Source organism: Vigna umbellata, chromosome 7, assembly GCF_029865625.1.
Source record: "Vigna umbellata cultivar VRB3 chromosome 7, Vumbellata_1.0, whole genome shotgun sequence".
Taxonomy (NCBI): domain Eukaryota; kingdom Viridiplantae; phylum Streptophyta; class Magnoliopsida; order Fabales; family Fabaceae; genus Vigna; species Vigna umbellata.
Window position 1 is genome coordinate 13,194,937 of NC_142171.1, and position 10,586 is coordinate 13,205,522.

The 10,586-nt window shown below is 24.7% G+C and overlaps 1 protein-coding gene across 1 annotated transcript; it reads right to left on the reverse strand.

Annotated features, from left to right (window-relative positions):
- Window positions 1–694: 694 nt before the first annotated feature.
- On the reverse strand, window positions 695–1,112 carry LOC124832577 (uncharacterized). Its single transcript, XM_047306818.2, has one exon. The coding sequence runs from the start codon at window positions 946–948 to the stop codon at window positions 787–789; it is 162 nt and encodes a 53-aa protein (XP_047162774.2). The 5' UTR covers window positions 949–1,112; the 3' UTR covers window positions 695–786.
- Window positions 1,113–10,586: the final 9,474 nt, after the last annotated feature.

Here is a 10,586-nt window from a genome sequence, read left to right on the forward strand (position 1 = left end):
AAAAATATATTTAATTTCTTTTTTATTATTAATTTTCTCTCTCGAATTATAATTTCTCGTAATAATTAAAATAACTGAGGAACCTTTTCATAATAATATATGTACAGTAATTATTTTGAATAAAGTAAACTTTAAATAATCTACGAATGCGATGTCATTAATCATAAATAGTTATATTTAATAAATTTGTTCACTTTCATCATAGTCAATTCAAATTTTAAAACTTATAGCATTGATCTTTTCCATTGGTTGAGGGCTTAATTTTTTTATGACACGAAAAATAATTAAACTCTAAAGTAAAATTAAAAGCAATATTATCTTTTCTGAATTATAATGGCTTCTAGAAGTGTTTGACCAGCTGCAAAACTCATAATTTCTAGGAAAAAAGCTACATATTTTTAAAATATAAATATTTGAGGCCAATACAAAGAAATACATTATTGTTGCTCAGAAAATACATCATTTCCCTTCATACGCTAACATTTAATTTGGTACGGAGAAAAAAAAAACTAGAAAAATATTCTCAAATCAAAGTTTGATTCCATATTAACAACGGATATTGAGAAGGGAAGACATACATAGAAGTACTAGAATTTTCATAGTGATTTTTTTTTACAAATATCTCATGATATTTTACAAATTAAAAAAAAATGCAAAAAGAAGTCTCAAAATATTCAAAAAGAAATACACTATATATTGATAAGATTTTATTTCTAATTAGAGAACAATTAAAAGAACACTTAATCCATGTTTTATCTCAAAGAGAAAAAGAAGAGAAAGAAAGAATTAGAAAGATATGAGACCTTCTCCTACAAGCAAACCCAACATAAGGACAATAAGACCAAGTGTTATGCTTTGACTTGGTGATAATAAGGTTTGTGAGTAAGCAAATAGAGTTAAGGTTGCACCAATTATTCCAATGGAAAGAGCCATCATGTTCTTCTTCATTCTTCTTTCTTCTTTCTTCACTTTGATCTTCCTCCTTTTGATGATGAAGATCTAAACTTGCTTCTTTCTTCTATCTTCACTTTGATCTTCCTCCTTTTGATGATGAAGATCTAAACTTGAAGATGCACCCTTCTCAAAAAGCTTCAATTTTTAGGGTTGTTGGTGTTTTTCTAGCTTAACTACCACCAATCTAGGGATTACATACTTATATATAATCTTCTTTCTTGTAAGTCAACTCTTAAATGGTGGGGTGGTGGTGGTGGTTAGTAAATAAACTATAATTAATCCATTCATCATTGATCCATTGGGAAATATAATATTGACACAACAAATTCAAATTGTGTAAAATAATTTCTTAATGTATTATTATTTTTACATACCAGTGTGAAATATTTATTTATTTATAATATTGATCTATTTAAAAGATTTGACTAATTATTCTTAATCAGTTGCTTTCTAAATTTTAATCAGTTGTTTTGACTAATTATTTTTCCGTCTACAAATTTTAAATTCAGAACCTTATTAAAATTATTTACCATAAAATATTTTTTACTAAGAGTGTTTGATTAAATTCTTTAACGAACATTGGTTGTGGATAAAATTAATAAATATTTCACATTAACAATATGATAATAAACAAAATTCATTTTAAAATGTTTTCTTACGTTTTTCCTTAATGTTTAGTTTCATACAAATATATTAGTTATACATCAGACATATGGTATGGCTTAAAGGAAACACGGTTTGTAGTTTTACTAATTCTAAATATGATTATAGTGATTATGTGAATGGATATAAACTTGATTTAATTTAAAAATAAATTTCATAATATAAGATATACATTACAAATATTAATACTTTTAGCATAATATGAATGACAAATTGAAACACTTTAAAAAAAAGGAATTTTAACCACATGTTAAAGAATATACTATAATTTATATTGTTAAAAAAACTTGTATTAAACATGTTTTACCATAAAATAATACTTAGTCCATTATAAATACCATTAAATAATTTTGAATGAGCTAAAAGGTATATAGTTTAGAGTTAAGTCAAGAACAATATTAAATAGTATAATATCGTATCATTTATAATGATTTCTTCCTTAAAAATATAAGAATACTTAAATTTTTTTTTTCACATCTCTAATCCTTTGTTCACTTAATGAATTTGAGAAAAAGTGATTGTGGATTTGAGAGAATTTGAAAATAATTTTGTTGTTGTTTATTTAAGTGAATTTTGGAGGTAAATGAGAATAAATTTGGAAGTAACGTTTGTGATAATTAGTGTAAGATTTAATTTACGTGACAGATTAAAAAAATTTACTTCCAAATTCACTCTCACATACCTCCAAATTCACTCAAATAAACAACAAAAAAGTTTATTTTTAAATACTCTCAAATCCATTTAATCACTTTCCTCCAAATTCATCAAAGTGAACAAAGGCTAAGTGTTTTCTCTAATGAGAAATCAAAGAACAATTTGAGAATAAGAAAAAGTCTTACGTAATAACATCAAATCACTTTGCACCTAAACACGTCTAAAGTGAGTCTCTTGGAAATGCTCAATAGCAAGAATAACTTCCATAATTTTATAATATAAAGAACTTTTTATCCTAAAAAGCATAGATACTACCAATTTATTCACTCATACTATCTCTAAAAAAGTTAGCACAAGGTGCAAGACCAAAACTTCTACAAGCCGCACAATCAATTTTTATCTTAATTTAATCAACATTCAAGAATTATCAAAAAAATTATATATTATAATTATTTTTTATTTTCGGTTTAGTGGTTATATAAAAAGATTTTAGAATACAAAAATCATGCATATCATTCTTAATATGATTCATAAAACACTTTACTCAAATATGTCATAATTTTTAATTCATTAAATCATCCAAATAGTTGAAGTTACAATAATTAATCAGATGAGTTTGAATAAGTCACTCTGTGAAGATTTAATATAAAAAAAAATTCAATAAGTCATAGAAAAAATTTATAACTAGAAACTTCATCGCTTAAAAATTTACTATATAAAATATGTGATAGAAAAAAAAACTTTAATAAAATCTGATTCTTAAAGATAATCTTGCTAGCAATAACCACCAACCTATACATAAGATTTTAAAAAATAATTTTAAATCTAAAGTTGCTACAGTAAAAGACCTAAAATATATAACAAATTCAAGACTAGAACCCCATCTTTCTTTCTGTTCAAAACTCGCTATTCTCTAAACTTAAAAGAGTATAAAGAAACTAAAGTTTAGTCAAATAAAATTTTAGTAAAATAAAAAATGAAAATCTATAATTTATTTATACTTTCTATATTTTATCTCTTTAAAATTTATTTTTACTAAATTTTGAATGTTACATTTTCATATTAATATTGTACAATATATCCTAACTTTTTTACACGAACTTCCCTTCCTTTATTAGTTCCTTTTCCTTTCCTACCCAATCTTTACAAATTATTATTTTATGTTCATTAGGAAAAAAATAAATAGAAAAGTGAAAGTGTAAAGGAAAAGAGAGAATTAGATAAAGAATGAGTGACAGTATCAGTGATTTGATTAAGAAAATTAAATAAAAGAGAATGAAAATATGAATTATTTTATTGAAGACAAATGAAAAATGAAATAAAAGTAGTTTTCTAACAATATTCAATTTTAGAAATTATATTATTATTTTTGTTACTAAATTTATTTTTCAATTTTATTTATTTTATTGTTATAAAATACTTTTGAATTTTTTTTACCATAATAATTATGATATTGATTATCAATTATAAAGTTTAAAGTTCATAAATAACTTAAATATTGGCAATCAATATTATACAACACTATTATGTTATGGTTAGGGAGACTTTTTGTATTTTCTTTATTTTAAACGAAAAAATTCTTGTGGTTCCCACTTCTTTTTATGAAAATACTTTTATTTAATTTTTATTATGCACTTTTACTCTATTCCTTCTTTTTCCCACTTCCTTTTTTCTCACTTAAATACTCGTTTATTTAAAGAACATTACAATTAATAAGCAACATTAGTAAATATTTAGGGTATTTTTAATAAACGTCTCCAAAATTACTCACAGAGAAAAACGTTTTTTTATATATTAATATTAGTTTGTACATAAATTATTTTTTTTATATAACTTAAATTATGAATAAATTAATTTTAAGCTATAAAAAATCCCTTTTTATAAAACTAATGTTTTAACCTAAAAACCATATTTTTTTTTTATAAAAGCACATCGGAAAAAGTTTGATTAATGAATCTTTATTATCCGACATTTAACTGATATTTCAATTACGTATTCATTTATACATAAACTAATGTTAAGTTATATTTTAATTTAATTATACGTTATTTTATTTTATCGTTAAAAAATAAAAATTCAAAAAAAAAATTATACAATGAAGGATCTATAAATGAATCTACATATAACCGAATTTCAATATATATATATATATATATATATATATATATATATATATATATATATATATATATTTTTTAATTTTATTTTTCTGTTTAAAATGATCTCGAGCATTCTACAAATGTTTCAGTTTCAGTAAGTTGCTTAGAGGAACAAAAAAGAGGATAATAAAGCATCATAAATTACATTTGACTTGCTGACTAGTAAGTTTCTCACTTTCCACTGATTGCTACCACTTTTCAAAATTTGTTGCTTCCTTTAATAGCTTGATGCCATTCACAATGAAAGTGCAAAAAAGTTACTATCACCATCTAAAAAAATGTTATTAAAATGAAAGTTTATAAGAAAATTGACAATATAATATTTAGAATTATATTTTTATTTTAAATTAAGAAAATCAATAAGTTTCTTGAAAGAAAATAGGACTTCAATCAAATCTCTGTAGTTACATTTTTTTTCATTTATTTTATTCTCCAGTTATATGTTAATAATTTTCACTTAAGTCCCCATATTAAAATACTGAAATAAAAACAATACTTTCAATTACTTAATTAAAATGTTTGTGAAAAAAAAAACGCTAGAATAACTTAGAAATTTAATTAACTTTTTTAAAGTTCAACATGCTGCTGGATCGAGTTGTACCGAACTTACTTTCTTTAAGTTAGGTTTCAGGTTCGTAGATATTTCCTATTCATTATTTGCAAATGAAACATGATTAGAAGAGAAGATCCCACTAAAAAATAAATAGTGAAATTTTTTAGAAACTAATCATTTGCAAAATTATTAGTATTTAAGAATAATACTCTTAAAAAATTCACACCCTCGATGGATATGAAAATGGATTTAACACTTAGTGAACAGTTTTTTATAAATGTCAAAGTGATCATCACCACAAAAGAGATGAAAAGAACTTTGTATGTGCACTTTTACTCTTTTAGAACAGATTGATGTGATTTCCTTAGTGAAGTTTAACTTTACCTTAATAAACATCTTATCCAATATCCACACACTCCATCATTAGCACTACACATGAACAGTATAAAGTTAAATAATGAAATTCTTAATGTTTTTGTTAGGAAGAAAAAATAGGAAAATGTGAGATGGAAGAAAATTTAATAAAATGAGAATTAAAAGAATGTTTCATTAAATAGAAATAAAAAATTAAGACAGAGTAATGTTTTCTCTTATCAATATATATTGTAAATTTTGCGAAAGATTTAGTTTAACTCTGATAAGATATTAAAAGGTGGTTTTAAACCTAACTCAATCCCACAAAACCGACTTGGCTTGGAAGGTGAGATTTTGCACTCACTTATATATTATAATTTGACCTGATCTCTAGTCGATGTGGGACTTTCAATACACTCTCTTCACGCCGAGGTATAAACATCTCGAGGCGTGAGAGTAGAAACTAATGGATGGTCTGATAACGTCCCGACAATGGATGAAACAGAATGCTCACATAGATCTCGCTAGGTCAAAACTTACTTGGCTTGAAAGGTGAAATTTGTACACACTTATTTATTATAATTTAATTTTATTTATAGTTGATGTAGGACTTCCAACAAGAGTGATACACTAGCATGATTTAAAATAAAATCATGTTTGGCATAACCTTTTCTTTTTTTAACAGATTCTAGATTCTAATAATATATATATATATATATATATATATATATATATATATATATATTTTCTATACTTAGTACATTCTTTTTGTGGATGATTATAAAATAATAATTACATAATTGTTTTTTGCTGATGAATTATCACATTTATAATGTTTTATTTAATAGTTTTACATTAGGATTCCGCAAAATATTATACCAATTTGAGGAGTTACACATTCTTAAATAGTCATATAACATAAAATTTCAGTTATTTATATCTAATATGCAATAAAAATATATTTTTTGACTATCGTAGAAAAATGTTTTGGCACTATTTATTAACTATATACGTTAATAATGTGAAAGTGTGGAAGAGATAAGAGAGAATAGAGGGTTTGGGTTTTGGTTTCTATTCTTGATGAAACATATGAGATGGGATAATAAAGTGAGTTCAGAACTTTGTTTTTGGACTATTATGCCTTTCATTTTCACATATCCTTTTCAATCTTTCACATACCACTTGTGCTCATTCAGTAACGTCCCTTTTCATATAACTTCATTCTTCATATCCTTCATCTCTTAATATATTTTTTTTTTTAAAATAAACTTTTTTTTATCTTTCTAAATTATTTTAAACTAATTTTTTGTTGGAAAAAATAAACAAATGACACCCACCTTTTATAATTTATACAGTATATATTGCTTATTTGTCTTAAAAAGAAGGTTAAACACTCAAATTAATAATTTTACATTTCAAAGAAAATAAAATAAAATAAAAAAATTGCTTTACAGAAATGAAAATACAAATTTAATTATTTTTTCGGGACTAAAAAAACAATATCAAAATTTTCAAGAAATGAAAAATTAGGAAAGAATCTTATGGGAGGATTTTTTTTTCCAAACTTTTTTTTTACAGACTTTATTTCAAAATTTTGTTTTTCTTCCGAAGGTTTGAATACTTCTTCTAAGAGACTATTACATTTCTACAATCAAGTTGTAAATAATCTTTATTTTCAAAGCTTTTGCTAAAACTAAGAGACTCTTTTTTTCATCATATGTTGGAACTTTTTGAATCCTTGCAAGAGTTGACAATTTGTGAGATTATAATTCTATGAGGTATTTCACCCGTGGTAACTAGAAACAATGGGTTATTTTCTTGACAATATTGCTTAATTATCATTTTTTTATAATGTTTAAATTTTCAAAAAATATCTTTTATCTTTTTCTTTTCCATATATTTTAAAATAAAGTATACATCATCTCAAGAATAAATAACATTAAAAGGTTTTAAGGAATAATATTCAATAATCATATCTTCTTCTTTTTAAGATTAAAGTTCTTTTGTGAGGATATTTGGAGCATCATGTCTATCATTTAAGCTTTTAAAGCATTTCATTGAACTAGTCTTATGACTCATATATATATATATATATATATATATATATATATATATATATATATATATATATAACATATAAAAATTACTTAATAACTAATATAGTTAGATATTTTTCAACTTTATTTTATATGATAAGTACATTTAAATAAATCTCTCATATCTTCAACCTGTTAAGATGACAACCAAACAGAAGACCAAAAAAGAAAAAGAAATGGCAGAAGAGCATGCAACTTTAATACCTAAACTGAAAAGGTTTTTTAATATAAGAACTGAAGACATGAGAAAGAAATCAAAAATATCAAAAGAGGATACAGTATACCTACAACTGAAATTTTTTTAATAATTGGAACAGAATTTAAATAATTTTAAATTTATTTAAAAAATACTTTCAACCTTTTATTAAATTTATGTTTTGTTTTGAATATTAAATTTTAAAAATAAAAAACAATGCCAAATACAGCTCATAATAACCTAGCTTTTGTTTCCCTCGTCCCATATTCTTTCCAAGTCTTTTCCATTTTATGAACTTTTGATGAATGAGCTAAGAGATATTTATGGCAAACATGAGATAAAGACAAATATTAGTGGAGTTTTTGCGCATGACCTAACCTGACATCTTCCAAAAGAGATATTTATACTCAATAATATAAGAGAAGAAATGTCAATATAACTAATGAAAAAATTATACAATTATTAAAAATATTAGTTTTGGACAAAATTTTCAGACATATTTTCAGATCAGGGAAATTAGAATTAATTAATTTCTTGTGTATAAATTAAAATTAATTTCAATATGAGATGGCAAAACGTTGATGGGAGAAAGTGTTGTGATGGGAATAAGAAGGAAAAAAGTATAGCTAATGAAGACAAAAACAAATTAATTTTCATTTAGATAATAAATTTAACATGTGGTTGTAAAATATATATGTAAAATATCGTTTGTCACCTAAAACAAAAAATAATACAACTGGGAAACTAAATTCATTATTTTAGAAAGTAAGAAAATCAAACAAAATCAAAAAGTTTCGAATAAAAACTAATTTTAAATTTTCATTATTATTGATGAAATAAAAATGTATTTAATCTATTAAAAGTTAATATGATTTCTTTTTACTATAAATGAAGAGTTAATTTTGTAGCGATTATAAAAATACCCGTGGTTAAGAATTTATTTTGTTTATAGTTTTGCATTTATAAGACGTATGGTGCATAAAAGAAATTATGATTCTTGCATATTTACACATAAGGTGTACATGTATAAAATAAACTTGCAATCTTTCAAGTGAATAAAAAAATAAATAAAATTATGACTAGGTTAAAATTTTACCATGAACTCATTTGCTTTGTTAAACGAGACGAGTTCATGACACCTTAGGCTCCATCAAATAAAAAGACACGGATATTCTACATAAAATTCTATGTCAAATTTTATCGTTATTTTTTTATAAATTTTTAATCGAATATTTACTATGTTAAATTTAAATAATTCGACTTATCAAGGCTAAAAAAAAGTTTAATAGTTATTTATTGTATCTTTTAGAACATCATAAATATTATAATTAGTTTTGACAACTTTTTATGAGTAACTTTGACAAATAATAAAAGAAATTTATTTCGTATGTGAATATGAAATTTATATTACCATTTTGTTGTTAAAATGTAATTTTAAAGACTAACTTACCAAAAGATTAAGAACTATTTTATTAATAACTTATAATATTCCGAAGCTGATTTAGAATTTTTAAGATCGAATTTATCCATTTATCTTAATAAAAATAATTTGCATATTAATACGATTTATCAATATTTATAGATGTTGTTTTCCAATAAGATTTAATGCTTTATTCGAATAATTTAATATTCTATTAAATGTCAATATTACTATTAGGGTTAAGTTTGTAATTCTAATTTAGGTTTTTCCTTTTTTTTCAAAGCACAGAATATTAGATTTCAAGTGAAGCTCCCATGGATTCATGTCGGTGCCTAGGAAGCATGTTCAAACCCAATAACATAGGCTACCGACAAACTTCAGTTTTCTATTTCCGATAAAAACTCTCCACGCGTCAAAATTTGCTTTAATACAAATTAAGTATAATATGAGTATTAATAAATAAATTGATTATTATTTTTCTATTAATTTCACATCCTATTTAAATTAATAGTATATTACTAAATGAAACATTAAGATTTAAATAATAATTAGAGCACATATAATATAATATGTCTTATTAACCATAAAATATATATATATATATATATATATATATATATATATATATATATATATATATATATATATATATATAAAAGAGCATTCCAAAAATACAGTCTAAAACTATATAATAGAATAATCACATTAAATAATAATCTAGATCTGTCTTACGCTAAAAAGAACGTACGGTTATGGTCGAACGGCCTTACAAAGCAGTACGAGAAAAATAAATTTGTATGGGAGTACAATCCTGACCGAACGGTTTACAAAAGATAAATACCTAACGGTCATATTAAACAAAAGGGAAGGTGATCGAACGACCACCTTACTATAAACTAAACTACTAACCGAACATCCTACTGTTCGGTCTTCACTTCTACCTCGACCAGGTTCTCTTCTTCCAGCGCATCTTCCAACCGCTCGTCTCCTTCTGCTCACATCCACACGGATGATCATTGCAATGACAAGACGAACGTACAAAACAAGACAAGACAGGAAACACAGGGTAAACTTATGTAATTTAATTCATGTATAAACATACATTTCACACAATCAAACACACAACACATATCTCATCATACGTGTCATATAAATCATAATACTAGACTGACTGTCCGGACTGTATGAAATTTGTGTAGCTACAGGCGTTCGTGCACCCGGGTGATGTAGTAACTGGGATGCCCTCAACCACTGCCACCGAGGTTAGTCCTATCTGTCCAAAGTACCCCTAAGGACTAGGACCTCCTGTCGTTCCCACACATGACCTACCCTCCTCTACGTGAGGACGAGTACTCATGGAACATCAGGATGAACCGCCAGCTTAGCATGCCCACAGTCATACTTTACAAATTCAATAATCATTCATGAGTAGTTCCTCCCCGGAACGCTCGTCCATAAATCAACATATTTCACCCATATCACATTCTCTTCATCCTTCATTAATAATCGTGTCAATTAAACCATTAGTTCAAAAATC